The sequence below is a fragment of the Meriones unguiculatus genome, chromosome 17 (assembly GCF_030254825.1).
Source record: "Meriones unguiculatus strain TT.TT164.6M chromosome 17, Bangor_MerUng_6.1, whole genome shotgun sequence".
Taxonomy (NCBI): Eukaryota; Metazoa; Chordata; class Mammalia; order Rodentia; family Muridae; genus Meriones; species Meriones unguiculatus.
The window spans coordinates 35,394,319-35,421,408 of record NC_083364.1 but is presented as its reverse complement, the minus strand read 5'-3'; the positions used below and the strand labels follow the sequence as shown (position 1 = coordinate 35,421,408).

General features: G+C 37.9%; 1 protein-coding gene across 16 annotated transcripts in view; it reads right to left on the bottom strand.

The window, feature by feature from the left end:
- The window catches only part of Dlg1 (discs large MAGUK scaffold protein 1), a 181,639-nt gene that overhangs the window by 117,036 nt on the left and 37,513 nt on the right, over positions 1-27,090 (bottom strand). For all 16 annotated transcript variants that reach the window (XM_021645131.2, XM_060370191.1, XM_021645132.2 and 13 more), the window contains one exon: positions 6,472-6,636. In XM_021645131.2, coding sequence (XP_021500806.1) covers positions 6,472-6,636 — 165 coding nt within the window. The remainder of the gene's footprint in view (positions 1-6,471; positions 6,637-27,090) is intronic.

Sequence of the window (27,090 nt, the reverse complement as noted above, 5' to 3'; positions counted from 1 at the left end):
TCCCCTTCCCTCTGACCCTAGCCTATCAGGTCTCATCAGGACTGGCTGCATTGTCTTCCTCTGTGGCCTGGTAAGGCTGCTCCCCCATTCTGGGAAGGTGATGAAAGAGCCAGCCCCTGAGTTCATGTCAGAGACAGTCTCTGCTCCCATTACTAGGGAATCAACTTGGAGACTGAACTGCCAACAGCTACATCTGTGTAGGGGTTCTAAGTTATCTCCATGCATGGTCTTTGGTTGGAGTATCAGTCTCAGAAAAGACCCCTGGGCCCAGATTTTTGGGTTCTGTTGCTCTCTTTGTGGAGTTCCTGTCTCTTCCAGGTCTTTCATCTCCCCCTTCTTTCATAAGATTCCCTGCACTCTGCCCAAAGTTTGGCTACAATTCTCAGCATTTGCTTTAATACCCTGCTGGGTAGAGTCTTTCAGAGTGGTAGGCTCTGTGATAGGCTCCTGTCCTGTTCCCTGTTCTCTCCCTCTTCAATGTCAGTCCCGTTTGCCTTTCTGAATAAAGATTGATACCCAAGGTTCTCCTTCTTGATTAGCTTCTTTAGGTGTACAGGTTTTATTATGTTTATCCTATATTATATGCCTAGTATCCACTTATAAGTGAGTATATACCCTGTGCGTCTTTCTGCTTCTGGGATACCTCACTCAGGATGATCTTTTCTAGTTCCCACCACTTGCCTGCAAATTTCATGATTTCCTTGTTTGTAATTGCTGAGTATTCCACTGTATAAATGTACCACAATTTCTGTATCCATTCCTCAGTTGAGGGCCATCTGGGTTGTTTCCAGATTCTGGCTATTATAAATAAAGCTGCTATGAACATGGCTGAGCAAATGTCCTTGTTGTATACCTAAGCATATTTTGGTATATGCCTAGGAGTGGTATAGCTGGATCTTGAGGTAGCACTAGTCCTAATTGTCTGAGAAAGTACTAGATAGATTTCCAAAGTGGATGTACAAGTTTCAATTCCCACCAGCAATGCAGAAGGGTTTCCCTTTCTCCACATCCTCTCCAGCATGTGTTGTCACTTGAATTTTTTATCTTAGCCATTCTGATGGGTGTAAAGTGAAATCTCAGGGTCATTTTGATTTGCATTTTACTGATGACTAAGGACGTTGAGCATTTCTTTAAGTGTTTCTTTGCCATTTGATATTCCTCTATTGAGAGTTCTGTTTAGCTCTGTACCCTATTTTTTAATTGGAGTACTTGTTGTTGAGATTTGTTGTTTTTAACTTGAGTTCTTTATATATTCTGGATATTAGCCCTCTGTCAGATATAGGGTTGGTGAAGATCCTTTCCTAGTCTCTAGGCTGTTGTTTTGTTCTGATGACAGTGTCCTCTGCTTTACAGAAGCTTTTCAGTTTCATGAGGTCCCATTTACTGATCTTAGAGCCTGTGCTGTTCAGGAAGATGTCTGTTCCTCAATAGAGGGAATCTCAAATGACTGAGAAAGTAGTTTTGCAAATCAAAACTACTTGAGATTCCATCTTACAGCTTCAGAATGGCCAAGATCAATAACACAAGTGACAACTCATGTTGGCAAGGATGGAGCAAGGGGAACATTCATCCATTGCTGGTGGGGAATCCAAACTTGTACAGTCACTTTGGAAATAAAGATGGTGGTTTCCAGAAAACTGGGAATTGATCTATCTCAATACCCAGCTATATCACTCTTGGGCATATATCCAAAGGATGCTACCACTCTATCACAAAGACACTTGCTCAACTACGTTTATAGCAGTTTTATTCACAATAAATAGCCAGAAACTGGAAACAACTTAGATGTCCCTCAACCAAAGAACAGATAAAGAAAATGTGATACATTTATACAATGGAATATTACTCAGGTGTTTTTTTAAAAAAATGACATCTACAGGCAAACGGATGGAACTAGAAAAGATCATCCTGAGTGAGGTAAACCAGACCCAGAAAGACAAACATGGTGAGTACTCACTTATAAGTAGATATTAGCTATAAAGGATAACCATGCTACTATCCACAGATCCAGAGAGGCTAAGTAACAAGGAGAGCTCAAAGGGGGTGGAGGGGAACAGGATGAGATGGGTCAATGCATGGATCTCCCTGGGAAGGAGAAATAGAACAGATTTTGCAGGTAGACTAAGGGCAGGTGGGGATGGGAATAGGTGCACTGGCTGGTTCTGTGTGTCAACTTGACACAAGCTAAAGTCATCAGAAAGGAAGGAGCTTCACCTGAAAAGAATGCTTCTATAAGAGCTGGCTGTAAGGCGTTTTCTCAATTAGTGATCAATGGGGAAGGGCCTAGCTCATTGCAGTTGGTGCCATACCTCGGGCTGGTAGTCCTGGATTCTTTAAGAAAGCAGGCTGAGCAAGCCAGTAAACAGTAGCCTTAGATGGCTCCTGCATCAGATCAGCTCCTGCCTCCAGGATCCTGCCCTGTTTGGGGTCCTGTCCCGACTCCTTCTATAATGAACAGTAATGTGGAAGTGTAAGACAAATAAAACCCTTTTCACCTCAACTTTCTTTTTGGTCATGGTGTTTTGTTGCAGCAATAGAAACCCTAATTAAAATGGGGGGGGGCAGGGTGGAGGGACAAAGTACAGCGAGAACGGACTGCAATCGGAGGGCATTGGGGGATGGTGTGGAAACCTTGTACCGTGGAAACTCTGGTAGCTGCCACCCTGAGGACTCCAGCAAAGGAGGGTATGGAGCCTGAAGCATCACTTTCTGTAACCAAGGAAGATCTCCAGTGCTGGCACTAGAATACCAACCCAGCCACAAAACTTCAATATGTCCTGCCTGCAAGATGAGCTGGGCAGTGTGAGAGTAACCAACTAATGAATGGTCTAATTTGAGGCCCACACCATGAGAGGGAGCCCATTGCCCCAATGACCAGGATAACCCAGAGACCTAGGGTAGAAGCAAACAAAACTAGCGACCCCCCCCATATGGAAATTATTCCTAATGTTCTGCTACACTCATAGATCAGTGCCTAGTCCAGGCAAGAGAGACTTCCTCTGGCAGCTGATGGGAGAAGAGACCAACAACCAAATACCAGGCAGTGAGAGAGAAAGCCCATGTTAGATGTCTCTGGTCCCTCGGAGCTCTCATAGAAGAAAGAGAGGAGGAATTATACAAACCAGAGGGGGTGAGGATACCCCAGGAGAACACAGCCTACAGAATCAACTAAGCAAACTTCATGAGGGGGTCACAGACACTGAAGGGGCAATCGTGGAGCCTGTATGGATCTGTGCTAGGTCCTCTGCATATATGTTATGGTTGTTGGTATTTTTGTGGGACTCCTGACAGTAAAAGCAGAGATGTCTCCGACTCTTTTCCTGCTCTTGAGATCCTTTTCCTCCTGCTAAGTTGATTTGATCAGTCTTGATGTGAGGGTTTGTGGTGGTGTTGTCTCTTGTGCCATGTTCAGTTGATGTGCTTTGGAGACCTACTCTTTTCTGGAGTGAGATGGGTAGAGTGAAGGTGAGGGAAAGACTGGAGTGGCGGGAGGGAAAGCTGCAGTCTCAATGTAGTGTATGAGGAATGAATAGATAGATAGACAGACTGACAGACAGACGGGTGGGTGGGTGAGTGGGTGGGAGGGAGGGAGGGAAGTAGGCAGGCAGATAGGCAGGCAGGCAGACAAATACTGAAGAGTGACTGTTGCCAAAAGCCACTAAACTGGGAGTTGAGTAGGCGTGCGGGCTTTCTGGAAGGTGGCCTCACACCCAGCTTCACATGCCCCTTCTTCCTTGGCTGCTGTTGATCTCAAAGACCTGGCATGGTGTGAGCTGTCAATCTCTGGGTATTTACCCACTCTGATTGAAAAACCTCATATGCGATCTTTATGAAGATGTACTACTGTTCAGATAAATTAATTCCTGATTGTAGAATTTAAGATTTGACTGAAACAATTTTTTTTCTTTTTCTTTTTTTTTTTTTTTTTGACTGAAACAATTTTGATTGAAAAGTTGATAGAAAGTTCATGGCTGCAGTAAACACCACTGTGGACCTCCACATGCCTCACTAGGAGACAGGCTTGAGACAGATTTGTGGCTTCAGATAAGCTTTCACCCTAAGAGATGACACCATGAATCCTGGTACGCCATAAATACAGGCAAGTTGGTTTGAACTTCTCATGAACCCAAAAGGGCCTACCAAGGAATGTCTAAGTTAAAAACAAACTTAATGTCAAAAATACAAACTGTTTCATTGTAATACCTTATACTTTGTCAGCTTATGACATAAAACACTGTCATTCTGAATTTACTTTGTATCATGAAATGAAAGACAGATAAAATTATTGTCCTGAACGTACTATAAACTAAGAGATAGCTGAAAATGTGTAGCCAAGTCATCCTAATTGAAAAGACATATATTCTTGTAACCTCTTGGACCCTGATAATCTTTAGGCATTGTCAACCTTTGTCATTTTAAACTCACTACGAACTTATGTAATGGACATAAATCAGAAATGTTTAGTTTTTATGAAAAAATATATGTAACCTGTTGCATTTTCAAATTCATCCATTTTTGAGATTAATTGCCTTTTTGACTATGAGGTAATTATTTTCCTGATGTAGACAGCTTTGTTTCAAAAGTAAAAAAATAGTGACCAGACAATAAACGTGGTTGAAGTTTTTAACTTCATCCACTTTTGAATACTTGTATGTGTGAGTGGTCTATTTTCTATCTCTTATTTCTTATTCACCTGTAGATTCACAAATAAGTTAACAGACTCAGATGGCAGATAGACTTTATCCTACCAGAAATAGGCAAAGAGGCCTATCTACTGATCAAAGAGCCACCTTTTATAACCCCCTGCAGTTTTTGGCTAGATGCTGCTTTTTGCAGCCCTGGCTGCAGAAAGTGGTCAGTTTAAGTTTTCCGAGTTAGCCACAGTATAGCCAGTCCTGAGTCACTAGAGAAGGAATCCTGAGCTCCCTCCCCTCCCATCTTTCTTCTGTCAATCATCTGTTGTGATCTGTTGCCTGAGCCATCAGCTCAGTGACTAGAGATAAAGCAAACAGGGATTCTGCATCCTGTCCCAAGAGTCTCCCCTGGATCAGCCAAAGTTGAACTTTGGCAGAATATGTCCATCAAATATAGTATAAATATAATGTGTCCATTTTTAATATTTTCCTTTTATTTTGGGAGTGATGGGAAAAATCACAGTTTCTCCCTATGGCCCATACTAGCCTTTTGCAGTCACTATGTAGCCCAAATCTCTGACTTCAAACTTCAGCAGTCTCTCTATCTCAGCCTCCCAAGGTATGGCGATTAGAAGTATGTGACACTATGCTAGGAAAGTTCTGAAAGTTCAAAGTTTTGATATCATGTACTAACTTAAAAAACACTGTATACAGCACTGCCCATGATAGTCCAGGCCTGTAATCCTAGTAGCACTCAAGAGGCTGAGATAGGAAGACTCAAGATCCCAAGTCAGTGTGAGCTCTAGAAAAAGGAAAAGAAATGTTTTTTGTTTTTTTTTTTTTATAAACAAAGGATTGCCCTCAAAATATTGGGATTGGTGTGGGTAATAACAAGAAGACAAACACAAAAGCTACCCACTTACGAAGTGATCCAAATGATGTTCCATATAAAAGCAAGCAGAAATCCTAAGTAGGCAAGTCACAAAACAAGAAACCTAATTGATGAGTACGAACATCCCAGCTCACTAATAAAAAAAGATACCAATATTCAAGTTACAATGAGTTATCATTTCAAAATCAGGAGAAAATTAGGCCATCGTGTATTTATGAAGACTACAGAAAGCCTTGAATCTTGCTTTTAAAAGCAAAAATTATACAAATATTGTAGTTTGGCACTATTAAGCAAAGGGGGAGGGAGATATGTGTCTCTCCTGTCGATAACCTAAAAATATTTCAATACCAATTAAAAATGAGAACAAAAGGCTGGTGGTGGTGGTGCATTCCTTTAATCCTAGTACATGGCAGGCAGAGGCAAGTGGATCTCTGAGTTCAAGGCCAGGCTGGTCCAGGACAGCTAGAGCTATACAGAGAAACCCTCTCTCAGGGGGAAAAAAATTATGAATGCCTATAAAATAGAAAACTTTAGATTATGAAACTAAGTACTGAACTGTAGGATTATAACATTGCACAAAACTGCAAGTTGATATATGAATCCATTAAAGTTAAAAATATACAAACAATACACTTATTATAAAGTCTAAATATGTAGTAGAACCTAAAACTACGCAACAAAACAGGATTATGACTATTTATGAAGAGAGAAGAGACAAGACCATGAAAATCCACGAGATTTCAAATCTCACATATGAGATTTATGTTAATCAAGTGTTTAAAAATGAATTTGAAATACTAACAAACAGCATGAAATTCTTTAAGACTATAAAACCAAAACCAATCCAAAGAGTAGAAAATTCACATGACCTTAAACAATTATTTATAAACAAAAGTAACATTTAAGTCCCAGCAATAAGCAATAATAAAGAAACAGTTGTCCTACCTTAACTGGTGAGATGTGAGAATGAGAAACAAACCCATGGACGTTCTCAATCTCTGACAGGTTCTTCTCGGAGACATGCACCAGTTCTGGACCGAGCACCTCATTAGTGACTTGTGGGGAAATGTGCTCTGGAGGAAGGACCTCGTCATCCTGATACCGGTATTTCTGTGAAGTAAACAACACTATTAAGTATAAGAAACCCTGAAACTAATTCAAATAATGATTTTTATAATTACTCAAGTATTAAATATAAACAATATGAAAGTGTTTTGTGTGGCGTAAGAGATAAAATTTGAAAGGAACATGACTCCACTTACAAAGTCACGATAAAGTTTTTTTTTTTTTTAAATTGCAACAGAAACCAAGATACTAATTTGCCCTTTCTTATCCGATGCTACATGTATCTCTAAAAGGAGCTGTCTGAATGGAAATCTGCTGACTTAGCTAAATTGGTCTCCTTTCTTTTTCAGTTAACTTGCACAAAAAGGAAATCAGCCAGCCATTTCAATCTGGAACTGAAAATCAGCCTAGCAGAAAAACAGCATTTTCCTTTACCTAACAAAATAATCTGAAATCACTTGGGTATGCATGGATAGAGGAACATGGATGGAGGAAAGGAGACACACACACACACACACACACACACACACACACTGCTATGCAATCTTTTTTCTTTGTTTGAGATAGGGCGTCACTACCTTCAACTTCACAGTCCCAAGTGCTGGGATTAAAGGTGTATGCTTGTTATACCCAGCCCTATGCAATCCATCTTTAAAAGACTAACCTTTAAAAAAATGTTTTACTCTACATAATATAAAATTAAATTATAATAATAGAAACTGGAAAAATATGGTGCATTTTTCAACGCAGGCTATGTCTGCTCACTATGAAAAGTCAAAACAAAGTAACTTCTCAGATTACTCACAAATTAACCTAACAATAAAAAACATAAGGTATAACAGGAAACAAAACCAAATACTAAAAATATCACTGGCCACTAAAAGCTGCTCTTACTTTTATTTGAACAATAAAAGTAAGTATGTTTAAAAGTCACAAGTGGGACAATAACTTACAGGAAAATTGTTCAATGTGTTTAGTAAGCAGGAAAGGTGTTAGCATGAAGAAATTCAGCATGCAAACTTTAATAATTCAAATTAGGAGTCTCTGGAGGGCAGTCTGGCAATGATTCAACAGCTCTTAAAATATTTTTATTTCTCTGCCTAGTAATTCCACTTCTAGAAATTAATCTTAGATATGTTAACAATGATACATTTTTAGAATGAAACTAAATTTCTATTTCTCATCCTGTACAAAAATCAACTGCTTTAAAGAGCCATCTTAGACATCCATGTACAAAGGAATGGACAAAAAATGTGTACACTTATGCATACAGAGAATTCTTTTAGCTAAAAGGAGGTTTTATTTACAGGAAAATGAATACACCTAGAGATAATCATTAGGCAAATAAAGTCAGTCTCAGAGGGTAAATAGTACATATTCATATCATTTGTGGTTTTTAGACTTCATGTAAATACATGAAATCACATATGTATACATGGTATGAAAGGATCTAGAGAACACATGTGACTAAAGGGAAAAGAAGTATAGGGAAGACAGTAGTGCTGAAGGGGAGAAATGTGCTCAAATGTACACTCTAGACTTTCATCAAAATGTCTTTATGTTAACCAGTATCATTTTCAGAAAACAAAACAAAACAGGGCAGAGCAACAACAAAAAGAAACCGTATCAACGAAGAACACAAATACTGGCTGAATATAGAATTGTAACTGGCCTGGCAAGATATGCCTCATAGTACAATAGGGGCATGAACGCTATGACAGTAACCAACTACTGTGACTGGATCTAAAGTCTGCTTCACAAGATGGAACCCATACCTGGTGCCATGACCTGGGCAAACCCCATGGCTGTCTAGGTCACAGTACCTAGGGAGAACTTAGCACTACTGTTATGCTAAGTGTGCATACTAATACACTGCACTCAAAGTTCTTATCTTTTTTTTTTTATTTTGGTTTTTGGAGACAGGGTATTTTCTGTGTAGCCTTGACTGTCCTGCACTCGCTTTGTAGACTGAATGACCTCTGCTTCTCTGAGTGGTGGGATTACAGGTATAACCTTTATACAGATAGATTAGAGAATCTCTTAAGCTCAGAGAAGGTTCTTTTTGCAGTAGACACATAACTCAGTTGAATCTAAAGTAAAATCTAAATTCTCATAGCAGATATAACTAGCAAGCAGGAAAGGTGTTAGCATGAAGAAATTCAGTATACAAACTTTAATAATTCAAATTAGGAGTCTCTGGAGGGCAGTCTGGCAATGATTCAACAGCTCTTAAAATATTTTTATTTCTCTGCCTAGTAATTCCACTTCTAGAAATTAATCTTAGATATGTTATCAATGATACATTTAGGAGAGATGCATCCACAGAGACACTGACTTCAGAGTAGTGGGAGTTGTTTTTTAATGCAAGTCTCCCTGTCAAAAAAAAAAAAAAAAAAAAGCTAGGTAAACTATGATACAGGCAGGCATCATAAGAAATTGTATGTAAGTTAAACTAGGTAAAAATATAATACGAAAGGCCAATGATATAATTATACAAAAAGCTGTATGTGTACATAAGTAAAACTGTAAACACAGTTTGAACATTTTAAAGCAAAGCATTGTATGTATTGTATACATATAAATGTGTGCATTGTATAAAAATGTGTATATTCATACTCGTGAATGTAGATTAAAGAAATTAACAATAACAAACATATTAGTTTATTTTGAAAGGCCAGAATATTTTAATCTATAGCTTTTAATCTATATCTTTCCTCTTAATCTCTATTTCTTCTTCAAGATTCATTTTTTTTCTTTTATGTATAAGGGTGTGTTTTGCCTGCACTTTCCATGTTTGCAGTGCCCTCAGGGCCAGAAGAATGCAACAGATGCCCTGGAACTGGACTTACTGACTGCTGTCAGCTGCCATGTAGGTGGTGGGCACCCAACCCAGGTCCTCCTAGCCACCGAACCGTCTAACAGTGTGTTCTTGTAGCAGGAAGCACAGAATGTCTAGTTACTTCTTTTTGTGATGTTAGTACCTCTTGATAATTAATGCCTAAAACAAGGCATTCCCTGAGAATGATGACAAGCTAGTCTTTTCACTAATTAAATAGAAAACATGTAAAAGCCCACCTTAATTATTTGGTTATTTGCTAGTATGATGCACACAGGAGTAAAAGGAGAAATGCTTGAATTTTTTCTATGAGCAGATTTCAACATAGAAAAAACTGTTTACCACCATTCTAACATGACCCATAATTAGCTACAAATATCCCATCTGGAGATAACACTCCTCATGCCCAAATTTTCAAGTTCTTAATGTTCATATGAAATTGTAAGGGACCAAGAATTGCCACAACAAATCTTTGAATGTAAGAATGAAGTAAAGTAACTCATACCTCCTGATTCTAGATGTCAATATAGAGATATACACAAAAAGTGGGTTTGGGGTGTAGTTCAGCTGGTAACATGAGTCCCTAGCCTTCATGATGCCTAGGGCTGTCTCCAGCACTGTGTAAACTGAGAGTGGTGGCACACACCTGGAATCCCAGGAGCCTGAGCTCGGTATCAAAGAAAGAAGTGAGAGCTACAGAGGTAGTTTAGTAGTTATGATTCCAGTATCCATAGCACAAGCAGGGTTTCTCATGAACATCTGTAACTCCATCACCATGGGATCTGACACTCTCTTCTGACCTTGGTCCATTTATCTACACATACTGTGCAGACACATACTTAAGCACAATTAAAAAAAAAAATCTAAAGCAAAAAGGAAATCCACACTGCAGAACACAAATAGTATTTCTTTAAAAAGGGTCTAGTATCAGACTGCAAAAGGATCTCTAACAACACAACAATAAAAGACAACATAATTTTGAAATGAATTTAAAGAGACAGTTTTCAAAGAATAATAAGCACATGAGAAGACATTTAACATTATCAGTCATGACAGAAGCCAAATCCATAACAAGTTATCACTCGATATCCACTCTGTACGCTGTTGGTGGGAATGGGAGGCGTACTTGTTAGAAGAGAGGAACCGTTCCTGAGGTTTCTTTCCTCTTCAAAAATGACAGTCGCTTGTGTCAAGTTGACATAAAACTAGGCAGCACAACACAGAAACCTGAGGACATTATACTATGTAGAAGAAGCCAAGGACAAAAGACCACTTCAAGTTTGCTTTTTATTATAGTGATAAAGACCATAACCAAAAGTATGTATTTGGGGAATAAGTATCTTTACCACTAAATATGTTACATACATAGAAAAGAATACTGATCAGGATTAAAAAAGATATATTAATACACCCAATATACCATACCAACAGAACAAAGCACAGAAACCAACATCACTTTATGACTAAACATGGTAAAGAAATTAGATACAGAAGAAATATACCAACACAATAAAAGTCACCTGTAATAAGCCAACAACTAACATTTCACTGACTGGGGGAAAACCAACAGGTTTCCTGTTAAAACCGTGAACCAGACAGAATGCCATTTTCACTTAACACAGTACTGGAGGGCATGACCAGAATAATCAAACAATAGAAACAAAAGGCATCTAAACTGGAAGAGAGGAAATCAAATTGTCACTGTTGCAGACCAAATCTTTAAAAAAAAAAAAAAAGCCCAAATTTTCCAACAATAATCTATCAGAATAATCAAATGTAGCTAAGATGCAGAATAGCATCAACATACAAAAATTAGAAGTACCATAAAATGTTAATATGTTAATAGCAAATAATCAAAATTAGAAATTAAAAGGCAAACCTGTGGTATTCTTTCTTGATTGATAATTGATGTAGGAGGGCCAGCTTACTTTGGGCAGTGCCACCCCTGGGTAGATGGTCCTAGATGCTACCCTCCCCCCCAGAAAAAGACTTAGGAATAAATCTGACCAGAAAGACAAAAAAAAAAAAAAAAAAAAAAAAAAAACACCAAACCTCTTAAAAAAAAAAAAAAAGCTCCAAAACACTGATGAGAGGTGGCAAGAAGTAGACTTTAGGGTACTTACTGGGCAAGCTGACATACTGAGTTAGATCCCTGGAGCCCAAATAAAGGTAGAAGGAGAGAACTGACTCTACTAAGTTATTTTCTTACCACCACACACATACACACAGAAAAACAATACATTTAAATGATCTATATATTCAATATACATCGTATCAAAATATGTGTGACAACTGTTTATAATAAGTATAATTTTAATTTAATTTAAATGGATGTTGAGATTATTTGATTGCCTATGAAGAATGAAACTAAATCCCCATTCACACAAATCAACTCAAAATAGGTTAAAAACTTAGTTGTAAAACCTAAAACTATGAAACCACCAGGAGAAAATAAAAACAATAGCTCAAGACATTGGAATGGCAAGGGATTTTTTTATTTTATTTTATTTTTTTTGGACGAGACCTCTAAGACAGGACACAAGAACAGACAAATAAAAAACTTGCTGCACAGGAAAAGAAGCATTCATGGCTTAAGACAAAGGCTACAGAATGGGGAAAGCGGCAACTAGACCTTTAACACAGGATCAGCAAGCAGAAAACATGCAATAGCTAAATCCCCCAAATAACCCAATTTAAGACTGGAGAACAGACAAGAACAGACAGACATTTCTTAAAATGAGGTATGTGAAAGGCCAAGACACATGTGAAACGGGTTCAACATCAGTAACCACCACAGACACACAAGACATGGTCTGAGTCCAATTAGAATGGCTCTCATCACAGACTAAAGGTTATCTTTGTGTATCAGTAGGGTCAATATGGAAAACAGTATGGAAAGTCTTTAGAAATTAAAAAATTAAATTTACCACAGGTTCTAGCAACTGCACTATGGGTACACATGCGAAGGTATAAATTTAATAAGGACACAGCTGCACTTCATGCTCACTACAGCACTGCTTCTACCAACCAAGAAATGGAAGTGATTTAAGTGGTGACCGCTTGGTGAATGGGTGAGGAAAATGTGGTGCATACATACACTGACGGAATGCTATCCAATATTAAAAGGGAATGGATTCCTGTCATGTTAAATAAAATAAATGAAGCACAGAACAAGAATTAAGTAATTCAGAACCCCACTGATGTGTGGATTCTAAAAATGTGTTCACAGGAAAGTAGAATGGTGTTCAAGAATGCTCTGAACTTCTTTTTTGTGTCATTAATGGGGTGTGTATGTGTAAAAAGAGTATTCTTACATAAGAATAATTTGTTATCAATGTTTAGTGACTGGTTTCAAGAGAGCATTAGATACTGTATTCTAATGGTGTGGGGACACATTCAATACCCTTCAATATGTATAGATTAATTCAAAGGTAGCTTCTGCCAATACTTAATTTTAGTCCTTAAGGCTAGGACAATGAAGTTATAACAGGAGACATGAATTATAAAATACAACAGAAAATATCAGTAATATAGTCTAAATCCAGTTTTAACTAATTTTGACAAACAGACTTGAGAGAATGAGAGGGAGGGGAGGAAGGGAGACAGGGAGACAGGGAGAGGGTTAGGGCCAAGGAGAGAGGAAAGACAGAAGGAGGGGGAGAGGGAGATGAAAGAGGAGGGGAGGACAAGAAAGGGAAAGGGGAGGGAAGGGAAGGGGAGGAAAGGAGAGAAGAGAAGAGGGAAGGGTAGCAGAGGGGAAAGAGGGAAGGGGAGGAAAGGAGAGAGAAGAAGAGGGGAAGAAAGGGGAAAGATGGAAGGGGAGTGGAGGAAAAGGGAAGGGGAGGGGAGAGGGAAGGAGTGTGTTAGTTGTATGACTATGTGGAGGCCAGAAGCTGATTATCAGTCTTTCCATGATAACCTCTCCACCTTCTTTTATGAGATAAAGTCTCTTTACTGAAGCCAAAGCTTGGAGTTTTCACTGGACTGGCTGGCCATGGAGCACCTGGGATCAATTATCATTCTCCTCCAGGGATGAAGTTACAGGCTGTAGTGGTTTGAATGAGAATGCCCCATTCCCACATACACATATGTGAATACTTGGTCCCCAGTTGGTGGAACTGTTTGAAAAGGATTAGGAGGTGAGGCCTGCTAGAGGAGGTGTGTCATTGGGGGTGGGTTTTGAGGTTTCAAAAGCTCATGACATTATCTGTGCCTCTCTGCCTCTTGTGCTAATCATGATGTAAGCTCTAAGCTACTATTGTAGAACAATGCCTGCCTGCCTGCTGCCATGTTCCCCATCATATTGGTCATAAATTCACCCTCTGAAAAGTTAAGCCCCAAATAAACTATTTTAAGTTTCCTTGATCATGGTATCCTATCAAATCAACAGAGCAGTAACTAAGACACAGAACATAGGCACATGCCACTCTGGGAACTCTGGTCTTCATGCTTGCAGAGCAAGCACTCACGGAACCATCTCTCCACCCTACTTAGAGTGCTTTAAAAAGCCTAAGTTCTATCAGACATTTAAAATGAGTTAACAAATATATCCCTACATAACAGCATAAAGTAGAAAGGGAGTAATACAAAACTCATTTCATGAAGTCAGTAGTACCCTGATAACAAAATTGGGTTAATATATATCAACAATAATTGTTACAGACCACTATCCCTGATAAACACATCATAGTTTTTTTAGTAAAATACTTGCACACTGTATTCAACAACACATACATTCCACCTTGATCGCTGGTGTCATTACAAGGAGGTTAGGATGGTTCAACATATAGAGATTGGTACAGAAAATCTGCCGTATAAAGAGACTCAAGGACAGAAATCACAATCATCACAAAGGATCCAAGAAAGTTCTCTGACAAAAGATCAACATCCTTTTATAATAAAAGCTCCAAAGACCTGGGCAATAGTGGGGCATGCTTTTAATTCCAGCACTAGGGAGGCGGAGGCATTCAGATCTCTTACAGCTTGAGACCAACTACAAAACAAGTTCAAGGCAGCCAGGGCTACACAGAGAAACCCAGTCACAAACAAGCCCCAAAGAAACTAGAATAAAAGAATATTTCACTAGCATTATGACAAACTTACAGCCTAGATGAAAACTTTTCATTTTCTCTAAAATCTAAAGCAAGGGTTTTTGCTCTCTCCATTCTTACTCAACACACTGCTTGATGTCTTCAGAGCACTAAGGCAAGAGAAAGAAATACACACAATCAATTAACCTAGGGCTCCTGTGTAAAGAAAAATATGTAATATTTATCTTTCTGGGTCTGGCTTATTATCCTTATCATGGTGATCTTCAATCCTATCCACTTGCTTGTAAATATACACACCCACCACATACAGACACAAAAGAGAAGCAGGGCTGTAAAGAGAAAGGAACTAATAAGATACGAGAGTGTAAGAGGAAGTGAATATGGCCAAAGTACACTATACATTTGAATAGAAATATCATTAAAAAGCAATCACTCTGTATAATAAATGTACTATTTTTCAAGAATACTTCAGTTTGAAGGGCACAATGATGCACACCTTTAGTCCCAGCACTCAGGGATGCAGAGGCAACAGATGGCTGTGAGTTCGAGGCCAGCCTGGTCTACAAAGCGAGCCCAGGACAGCCAAGGCTACACAGAGAAACCCTGTCTTGAAAACAAACAAACAAAACAGATAAATGATTTAGTGGCAGCACTTCTGAAGTTAATGACTTCAGCAAAATTACTCTATGAAGTCAAGCTACATGCTGCTTCAGTTAATATCACCACCTGCTTTCCTTGCTTTTCTCTAATACACAGGCTATTAAAAGCTAACCATTAGGCTTCCAACTCTTTCTTGATAATAGAGTCCATATTAAGACAGGCATAATTGATAAATTAATAGCAGACAGCTACTGGTTTTGTAAATCACATCGCTCTCCCTCTTCTACTTCTTTCTATATTATGGCTGGAACTACAAGACTCTCAATGGAGCAAAGCCTGAGATAAGGGCAGTAATGCCAGCACCTATACTGTTCAAATCTATACTGTACGGTTTTTATTTTCCCTATTAGGGAGTAGTTCAGGGCAATTATATGAGACAGGACACTATCCACCTAATGGCCACTAATTGGGGAAAAAAACAACACCCAAATCCCATCAGATTACTGCTTTAAAAACATGATAAAGAGGAAGAGTAAGGAGTCCCAGAGCTCCAGGAACAGCATTTGTTGGCCAAGAGAGAACATCAGGTCTTCCGCTCTAATGCTCTCCTCCTTATTCTCATGCCCCAGGGCTCTCACTGAACTTGGAGCTAGGCTGGCAGCCAGCAAGGCCTAGTGACCCCTGTCTGTGCCCCTTACAGCCGCTGAGAGTACAGAGACCTGCAACAGGGTAGCACACTCTCGGTTTTCACCTAGGTGCTGGGATCTGAACTCAGGGGCTTCTGTTTGTACAGCAGCTGCTTTTACCACTATGCCATCTCTCCAGTACCAGGAATGTTTGGTTTTTTTTTTTTTTAAATTATGAATTTAACACAAATTCCATACTGTTACTGTGTATGTGTAAAATACCCATTAATCCATGAATAACCATAACCAAGCAGTATGGTAGTAGCTGCAGTGTAAATTCAATTTTTCAAGTATTCTCATTAAGACGTACTCCAGAAAACTTGGTGTACAATGACTGTGAAACACCCACACAGCTAATTTCCTAATTCCCTCCTAGGACCTTGAGCTGTGGTGTCTGCCTAGTCTGTTTTTAGTTGCTATGATAAAACTGACCAAAACCAACTTTGATTTGGGAGTTTATTTTGTTTACATCTCCACAGTCCATCACTGAGGGAAATCAGGGCCAGAGCTTAAGCCAATTGGATGTATGGTACATGAACAAAGATGAGACCATTAAAAAGTTTGTCATTTGGTACACAGTAGAGGGCGCTGCTGTCAGGGACAATTCTTCGACACTTCTGTACTTCCCAAGTTCTATGCCAAACTACATTACTGCATGAACTGTGCCATACACAGCAGGGTGGTCAGGAATTTCTTTTGGGAGGCCTAGAAGGCCCCACCACCCCCACTGTGATTTAGATCTGCTTGTGCTGCCTCATAGCCTCTACCAAAACCCACATAAAGAGCTAGCTTTAAAAGCAAGGACAGAAGAAAAATCATATGGAAAAGATAAAATAAAATGGAAATTAAACTTTTAAAAGTACATTACTTAAAAGCAAACCTTTTATAAATATAGAGTGTAAGCATTACGCTTATTACTGGCAAAAATACTTATTTCACATTATTGTTTCAAGGTGTTTCTAACATGCTTTAACTAAAATTTACAGGACAATTCACCTCTCAAAAGTGTCCTACTTTGATAGTACATTTAACATTTTGACCTTAATTTATTTTACCACAAAGCTTTAAATAATAAATTATGCATTTATAATACATCAGTGAAATGTAACTCATGTATTTTGGTCTTACAAGGTATATTTCAGTATATAGTTTCTTGTCAATAATATATACTGTTTACTATTCCAACATTTTGGAAAATAGTCTTTAAAAATTCTAACTATAAAAGTAAACCTCCCATGACAATACTAGCTAATCCCCATCCTTTTTGTTTTTAAAGATTTATTTACTTATTATGTATACAGTGTTCTGCCTGTATGTACTCCTGCACACCAGTACTCAATGGTTGTGAGTCACCATGTGGTTGCTGGGACTTGAACTCAGGAACTCTAGAAGAGCAGCCACTACTCTTAACCTCTGAGCCATCTCTCCAGCCCCAAACAACATCCTTTTTAATTTCAAAATTAGTGAAGTATTTCTTATTCAAGTATAACTTAGTTGCCCTTTCAAACTATCTTTAACTATTATACATGCCCATAACACATTTTAAATATGAGATTTTCTTCACTTTCCCACTAGAGGGCCACCAAGAATCCCAAATGGTATTTTGCAGTGCCCATCATAGAGTACTAACGTGGCTTGAAGTGATGGGGTTTAAAAAGGTATTCAATGTTCACAAAGAATACGGGACTAATTATGACCAGTGATACGTAACCTTAGAATGAGTCTATGACAAGGGTAGCATTTTAAAGTCACTTTATAGACCTCATAACATATAATCAGCTTTAAAAAGGAGAAAAAAATTTCCAGTGATTTATTTTACATTGAAAAACATTACTTTTAATATTTAAAGCCTTCCCCCCGCCAAAAAAAAAAAAAAAATCCCATTGTATACAGCACATGAAGAAAAACTAAAACACAGAGAAACATAAATGTGGCCTGAGTGGTTTGCTAGCTCACAATATAATACCCAGCCAAAATGTTAAAACACACATTAATAAAAACATTTTCCCCATATGGCCATTTTCATTTGGCATTTCTGGAATATTCTAGGATTTTCTGACAGTACAAAAACTTTTTGTGATGAAGGAAAAACAAAAAGATGATCAGAAAAGCAACATATTCATTAATAAGTTTTTTTTTAAGCTTAAGTATAATTCAGTCCACTACTAATTTAAGTCATATTCATATTATAAACTGGAAGGTTTTACAGTTCTTCAACAACTAAGAAAATTTTTATTTGAAATTATTTCTGGGGCAAGTGAGATAATGCAGCAGGTAAGGATGCTTGCAGATAAGTCTGGTGACCTGAGTTCAATCCCTAGCACCCACATAATAGAAAGAGAACTGACTCGTGCAAACTGTCCTCTCATCATGAAACATGCACACCAACACATATGCTAAGTAAACATATACAAGTTAAGAAATTAAATATTTGTTTATAACCAATTATTCCCAAAAATATGTTAGAAAGTTCTTTCTGGTTTTAGAGCACATGCTTTTTAAAAATATATATATTTATTTTTTATTAATTAGTTTATTCACTTTGTATCCCAACTGTAGCCCCCTCCCTCACCCCTCCCAATGTAAATATATCGCTTTAAATTTTTTTTAACTTTATGTATACAAGTGTTTTGAGTTTATGTATGTATGTATATATGTGCTCCACATTTGTGCCTGCAAAGATTTGAAGAGGGTCAGAGCCTCTGGGAATTAGAGTTGTGGATGAGGCCATCTTGTGGGTGCTGGAACCAAACCCAGTTCTTCTGCAAAAACAACAGGTGCTCTTAACTACTGAGCCATCTGTCCAATGCCAACACATCACTTCTTTACGTTTTTTAATAATGTTCTATGGCAGTGGGCCTCACCCTTCCCCCTAATGCTACGGCCCTTTAATACAGTTCCTCATGTTGTGGTGACCTCCCCATCATAAAAGTATTTCTGTTGCTACTTCATTAAATAATTTGCTACTGTTATGAATTGTACCATAAATATCTGCCCTTTCTGTGGTCTCAGGGGACCCTTGTGAAGGGTCACTGGACCCTCAGGGGGTCGTGACCCACATACTGAGAACCAGTGTTCTATGTAAAGCTAAGCATTTGCATTTTGTGGCAAAGTATGAACCATCACTAAAGTAGCATTAACCTGACATACAGATGGTTAAGTAAAGGAGCATGCTTTTGTTGTTTCATTTAGATAGATTTTTCTCTCTATATAATCCAAGATCAACTTGATGTAGGATTTTAAAAATATTCATATAAATATTAAACCAGCAACCACTGATTGCATCAAAATATTATCAGAAAATATTCCCACCCCATATATAAAGTTTACAATATATTTAATATTTCACAGGAGCAGAGCATAAAAATGAAGCAAATAATACTGTATCAATGGAGAATAATGGCATTTCACATAAAGCTTTCATACAAACAAAGCAGAGTGGGCTAGAGAAGTGGATCAGTTGTCAAAAACACTTGTTCCTTTTTCAGAAAACTGAATTTGGTTCCCAGCATACAGACAGAGAGGCTCACAGCCACTTGCAGCTCCAGCTCCAGGGGATCTGGTGCCCTCTTTTGGTCTCTGAAGGCACCTGCACATGTGGCATACACATAAGTCAAAGTTAATCTTCCTTTAAAGAGTTCTCTTCATAAGCACCTATGTCTGTGCACCCATGTGTGCTTGTGGCCACAATGGCCAGAAAATGATGCTCAATCCCCTGGGACTGCAGTTACAGACATGGTTGTGAGCGGCCATGTGAGTGCTGGGAATTGAACTTGGGTCCTCTTGAAAAGAAGGCAGTGCTCTTAACCAGAGAGCCATCTCTCTAGCCCGCAACATAAAAGTTAACAAAAACAAAAACAAAAAACTAAAGTCACTCAAGCCATGCTACCTGAATTACAGTTATTTATTTTCTAAAGTACTAGTAGAGTTCAACATCAAGCTTTTTAAAGAGAGTGTGCAAACTCACCTTACACGCAAACACTAAGGGCACTGGGCTGCTAGTGCATGCTGCTTTACAGTGCCTGGCACTGGGGAAAAGCACTTTGGTTTTGATTCTAGAAGATACTTTTATCTGGCCCTGAGCACTTCTAGAACTCCTGGGCCAATGATGCCTACCAACTGTCTTGAACATGTACCCAAAGTACATTTCTTTATCTAATATTCTTCAGCTCTACCGCTGAGATCTGGATACTATGATTGGGATTAAGAGCCGAAAAGGGCTTTTTCTTATGTAAAAAAGCAACTTCAATAAATTACAATCAAATTCCCAGATTTTAGCAGGTCTTGTCCGGGCAACCCTAGCTGTATGCACTTTGGAATGTTATCAATGTTTAAAGGTTTTTAAAGCTTGCATTTATTTATAGTAATTTATTTACATTATGAAGTAAAGTCATTTTGTATAATTATGAAAATAATTTCTCTAATTTTTATGTACAAGTGGGATATGTCTCACTGATCATGTAGATTGTGAGTAACGGACCTTCAAAAAATATTCTGGCATATTTGCTCACCAATATGTATCTATCAGAATAAAACGTCAGGCAAGGTTCAAATACAACTACTATTCGGCCAAAGATCTTCATACTGGATTCACCTTAGTGAGCCAGTTGTATGGTAATATAAACATGAAACATTTTCAATTATAATACTGTTACAATAATTTTAATAATTAAGAACTTCAGTGATTCTTATTTGATTTTTAAATAAAATGAAGATTAATTTATAGAGTCAAAATGTGTCAATATTTAAACTGCAGGCAGTAGAAATGTAAATTTGCGGCTTAATGTGCAAAACCTAATTTTAACAAATGAGTATCAAAGTATAAATTTTCAATACTGATTTTCAAACAGCCTAAGGAAGGTGTTATTAACAACAAAACCAGGAAGTTATCAATAACAGCTGTATTATCTATTATTTGCCAGGCATTGTACAACGTGCTTTATGTGTTCTATTTAAGCTTGACTACACATTCTTTCAGTGTTGTAGGGGGACACTGGCTACTCAACGTTATCTGAGGAAATGTTTCTCTACCCGAGATAAACAGCAGTATCTGCTTCTGTAGCTGACAGGCAGGGTCTACTGGCACTTGGGTATGCAGAATGCAGGGCTGCTACTGAACACCATACAGTAACACTGGACAGCTTCCCACAGTGAAGAATGATCTGGTTTGAATCAATAGTGGTGATATTCAGAAACTCTGACTTAGGAGAACGTACTTCCTCCAATCACTATCACAAAAAGTCAAGACAACGTCAAGTTACATATTCTGTTTGTTTATGTGACTTGATTAGTGTTTTGTCTGCATGGATGTCTATGTGAGGATGTCAGATCCCCTAGAACTGGAGTTACAGACAACTGTAAGCTGCCATGCAGATGTTAGGAATTGAACCTGGGTCCTCTGGAAGGGCAGTCATGCTCTGAATCACTAAGCCATCTTTCTAGCCCCAAGTTATATATTCTAACTTAATGCTTTTTATCAGAGATAAAATATTAACATACGGAAAGATCACTAAAAGAGCACAGCCTTTGTGGCCATTACCTCATTTCTGATTCAATGATTTTATGTTGACATTACCTAGGTTAACAAAGGCTTGTTGGGCTGTTCTCTCATTAGTAAGTAAATAAAATACAATCTGCAGTCTATGTTCACTTTATATTTGCCTAAGTGCAATGGCTTAGTTTTCTTGAAAAAACAAAAAACAACACTTAACATTGTATTTAGCTTGTATAATTCAAATATCTCAGAGATCAGTTAAAAACCATTACGTGCTGTTCATTTCATGAATGAGGAGCACAAAGTTGAGACAATTAGTTTATCCACAGTATCATAATTAGGAGAAAAGGGAGTCCTGTCTGACTCTAGATTTCATTTTCAATGACTAATAAGTACAATAATGGTTAGATACTTGTTAAGTAAATTTTGAAATTCAAAGTATTTACTGCCCTTTCTTGTTACCAGAATGACAATCTGAAGGTATAAAACAGCCTTTTTAAAAAAGACTATTTTAAATTGGTATTTTCTTAGTATTGTCACAAAATTAGAAAAATATAATTCATACAAAGCACAATATTTAGAGCAAATCATGAAAAGATACAATACTTAGAAAAGAATGTTAAATCCTAATGAATAAATGAATTTGGGATTCAGTGGTTAAGAACACTGCTGTTCTTGTAGTGACCTGGGTTTAGTTCCTAGCACATGGTGGCTCACAACTATCTGCAACTCCAGTTCAAAGGGCTCTGACGCGCTCTTCTGGCCTCTGTAATATGCTCTTCTGGCCTCTGTAGGCACTGCACACACACACACAGGGCACCTAATACAAAGCTGGCAAAAATACACATAAAATAAAAATCTTCTTAAAAATGAATTTAATTTTCACACTTGCCCAAATCCAAGACTAAAATGACAGCAATACCTACTATGATATGGCATTATTTTGCCAAGACTTTTCCCAACTGCTATACATACAGTGATCTATTTAGCTGTCTTACTGACTTAACTTCAACAAGAACTGTCCTACAGAACTAGTGAATGTAGCATGATTTTTTTTCATGGTAATAGCTCAAGTATGCAACATTAATGAACACTTTATTAATGATAACTTTAACAATTGGAAATTATCCTCAACACAAACTCCTAATAATTCTCATGGAAAAGAAAATGCTATTAAGAAAATTATCTGGGATTTAAATGGTTACCAGAGCTACAGAAGCACTACCATTTGTCCTAAATTTCATGAAGAATTAACACCAGAGAATATTACTGGTCTCATTTACTGTGACAAAATGCTTGACAAAGGCTCCTTAGGGAAGAAAGGGCTTATTTCAGCTTGCAGTTTTTCTTGTTAATTCAGTAAATGTAATAAATGTACCACCATGTTTAGGATTGAATTTCCCACCTCAATTAACCCAATCTAAATAATCCCTGTTAAACCTGGTGATCTACATCTCAAGTTGACACTCAAGATAAACCATCACAACTCTACCCTTTGTCAACTTAATATCCGAACAGAACACCTTTGAGCAAAAACCATTCACTCCTTGTCTCCATAAGCGAACAGCCATCTCATAATGCAAACTGCAGTTAGTCTAAACCTCCACATTCTCATAGTCTTTCCAACACTGTTTAAAAGTCCAAAGACCAGGGAGCTGGAAAGATGACTCCATGGTAAACAGCACTTACTGTTCTTGCAGAGGACCTGAGTTCAGTTCCCAGTATCCACATGAGGAATCTCATAACTGCCTGTTATTCCAGTTCCAACACCCTCTTCTGGCCTCCACAAGAACCTGACATGCAGGTGTTGCACAAATTCACACTGAAATAAATCTTTTTAAAAGAAGCAAGTCCAAAGTTTAAGTCTTATCTAAGATTCAAGGTAATCCCCCCCTACCTCCCCAATTCTCCCTAGACAGGGGTTCTCTGCATAACAGCCCTCTCTGTCCTGGAACTCACTTTGTAGACCAGGATGGCCTTGAACTCACAGAGATCTGTCTGCCTTTGCTGGGATTAAAGGCATGTACCACTATGTTCATCGTCAAGGTAACCTCTTAGAGTTCTTGGAACATATCCACCACAGTTATGAGGAAATGGCTTCTGTCCTCATGAATAATAGTGTAAAATTACATGCAAAGAAGCACAAAACTGATCCAGTTTCATGGGGTAAACCAAGCCATAGGAACAGATTCAATATGCCAGGTTACAGACTTAGCAAACAAAGGCTTTGAAACACTTTGTAAAACTCCAGGTGATTAAAAGTCAGTATGTGCTACACAGGGAATTGAACATAGTCTATCTAAATAGTAAAAGTAAGTATTTCATTAAAACAAACTGGGGAAAGGGAAGCCTCTTTACTATTAGAAAATGTTAGATAATCTATAAAATAAAAATAAAAAGATCATAAAAATGACAATATTGGAGTGAGTAGTAAAACTATTATTCTTGATTTTAAAATGTCTTTTAACAGATAATTATACAATCTTGTAACTCTGAATAACACAGTAACTTTTTAGATATACCACTAATTCAAGATAGGGTTTCTCGGTGCTACAACCCTGGCTGTCCTGGGCCAGGCTGGCCTCACAGAGAGCCGCCTCTTCTGCCTCCCCAGGGCCAGGATTAAAGGCATGGGCTACTATGTCTGGCCATTAGTTAGTTCTCTATCAGATAATTTTCAAATATTTGCTTCTAATTTGTAATTTTATTCTCTATTACAGGAGTTTTTAATATTAATGAAATCTATCTCAAAAAACAAAAAAAAAAATTCAATACTGACCTCTCGGAGTTTGGCCTGGTGCTATGTATTTCAATGCTAAATACTGCCCTCAAGATCTGGTTGCTATCCAGATGAGCACATTCTCACATACACTGGTCCTTGCTGTGTAAACTTAGTTTAACCCAATTTAAAGTTAACTGGTTAGTAAAGTTGCTGAAGCCTGTAACTTGGCAGAAGAGAAGTAGGTGGAGCTTAGTTTCCCCAGGCTTGGGGGGGGCTGAGGAAACACAACCATGAAGCTGGGAGAGAGGAAGGAGAGAGGAAGGAGAGAGGAAGCCAACATGGGGCAGTATGGAGCATGAGGGCTGGCCTGATGGGACAAAAGCTGCCCAGACAGGAATAATTATGGCAAGTAACTTGCGGTGTGTAGCTGGGAAATAGCAAAATAGCTTAGAGGGTTGATGCCTGCCTAGTTATGGTGTCTTAAAGCTTTTATAAAACCAAAAGGTCTCTGTTTCGATTTATTTGGAAACTACCTGGGGTAGAGAACCCCTCTAGAATCTAGACCAGGCTGGCCTGGAACTTAGAGATTCATTTGCCTTTGCCGTTCCAGCGCTGGGATTAAAGACCATGGACCACCATCACCAGCAATATTTAAGTTTCGTGAGAAATGTGAAGTTTCTCAAAGTTGTTCTATGTAGTTTAGCTGCCCTCAATTAGAGATCCTCCTGCCTCCCAGCGCTGCTGCTGCTGCTGCTGCGCTAGAATTAAAGGCATGTGGCACCATGTCTACAGTCTTACCACACAAAAGAGATTTCAAATCAAGAAAAGTTTTGAGACAAGGAGCTGGAGAGATGGCTTAGCAGTTAAGAACATTGACTGCTCTTCCAGAGAACCCAGGTTCAATTCCCAGCACCCACACAGTGGCTCACTACTGTCTCTAACTCTGGATCAGACACCCTCACACAGACATGCATACAGGAAAACAACACCAATGCACATAAAATAAACTATTTAGAAAAGTTTTGAGACAAAGAAGGGCTACTTTATGTTCATAAAATTTAACATAAGAAGATATAACTGCAAACATTTATGCACACACTATCAAAAAATTGGTAGAACTGCAAAAAGGACAGTTTCGTAGTAACAGCTAGAGAAATCACATTCCCTATGAACAAAACAATCTGGTAGAAGATAAAAAAAAGGGGGGGGGATAATTTCTTAGCACTCAGTAGGCAGAGATGTGTGACAAATGTGTGAGTAGAGGCCAGTTTAGTTTATACAATGAGTTCCAAGCCAGTCAGGGAGTAGACCTTGGAGAAAGACAGCTACAAAAAGGTAGGAGAGAGGGGAAAGGGGACAGAGGAGAGAGAAGGAAGAAGAGATGAGAGAAGGAGGAGGAAAGAGAAAGGGGGGAGGGGTAGAGGCAGGCTGATCTCTGAGTTCTACGCCACCTTGATCTACATAGTGAATTACAGACCAACCAGAACCAATAGTGAGCCTGTTTCCAAAAACAGCAACAAAAAGAACAGGAGAAAGTATTTTCAAATTACACATCTAATAAGGGATTGTCTAATTCAAGATTTTCAAAATAGATTAAATACAAATGATCTCATTTTTCTGTCAAGACACACTTCAGCAACTCCATGATCAAAGCAAAATCTACTACTCAATTCTAGCATCTTCCAACCTGTTAGAATTCTTGGCGATGACCTCTAGACACTAATACCAGGGTAGTCCAATTTGACCTACTGCTTGTAGTTTGCCAGTCTTCGTCTCCCACATTTGTCTTATATATAGTATGGGGCTTTATATGTAAAAGGCACTTCATTAAAACAATGCTACTATCTCTAATCTTTTCATTTTACAATGAAAACTACAAAAACAGGTTAAAATTTTAACATAATTTTTAATGTCCCCTTTTAGATCTTAAAGACTTGCTTATATCTTTCTTAATACTAAATTTTCAAAACCTGAAATATTTTGAAACATGAAAGTCCTAAAATCTCAAATACCAAACAATAAACAGAAACAATTATTTTAGAAAAATCTTTGCATATGGTATGCGGATAGGTTATTGACACAAACTGAGTCACACAAGCATATGAAGATCAATGCAGTAACTACTTAAAGGTTACCACATTAAATGCAAAGTTGTGACTAAGCAAAGGTTTGTTTTAGGACCAAAGTTTTTCCAAAGGCCAATATGAGAACAAACATATTTCGTGAAAAGTCAATATTACTTTACTCAAATCGTCACAGAATATTTTATATTATCAAAATTCAATCCAATAGCAGTAATAAATACTAAAAAGTCCTGGTATAGACTCATGAATGTTTGTGCGGCAGTAAAGAATTAACTAACAGTAGAGGGCAGCATAACTTAAAAAAAATCTGAACTCTTAAAAGAGTTCACAACCCTTCCAAAACATTTGGCTGAAATGAAACTTTAAAACAACCTACTACAAGCAAAAGTACCCTAGTGTATATATGAAGACTTTGTCCACATAAATAAAATTTGGTATTCATAATTTTCAAAATAAAATAATAGTGTAATTTATTACTTGATGTTTCATTCAGTTATCTGGTTAAAATAAATACTTGAGTACACACTGGAATGACAGTCATCCCCATAAAAGGTGATTCGTTTCTAGTCACATAGGATATTTACATACTGAACTGGAAGAGGTCCTCTGTCATAATCCTAAACCTTTAGCAACTAGAGATTTGGAACTGCCAGAGTGCCACGCTTAGCTGGCTCTATAGAATGCAAAATAAAAGCAAAAAAGAGCTGTTAGAGCAGAAATTGACATGACTTTGCCTCTCACCATCTTTTATACTGCAGTTATTCTACCTTCCAACTTGTTCTGATGACAGGGTTGTGCTTAAAAACCAATTCACCAGACCCAGCCATTTAAAAAGCAAGAAACAGAAATTATAGAAGGAGAGAAAAGAAATTATTCATAATAAACTATTGTGTCCAGCCAGAACACTATATATTTTCTATTTAATAAAAGTTAGGTTACCATGAACTAGTTACTGTTACATGAGTTGATCGTTTTAGTTCACTTAACCTTTAACAAGTTGTTAAGAAGATGCCATTACAGATGAAG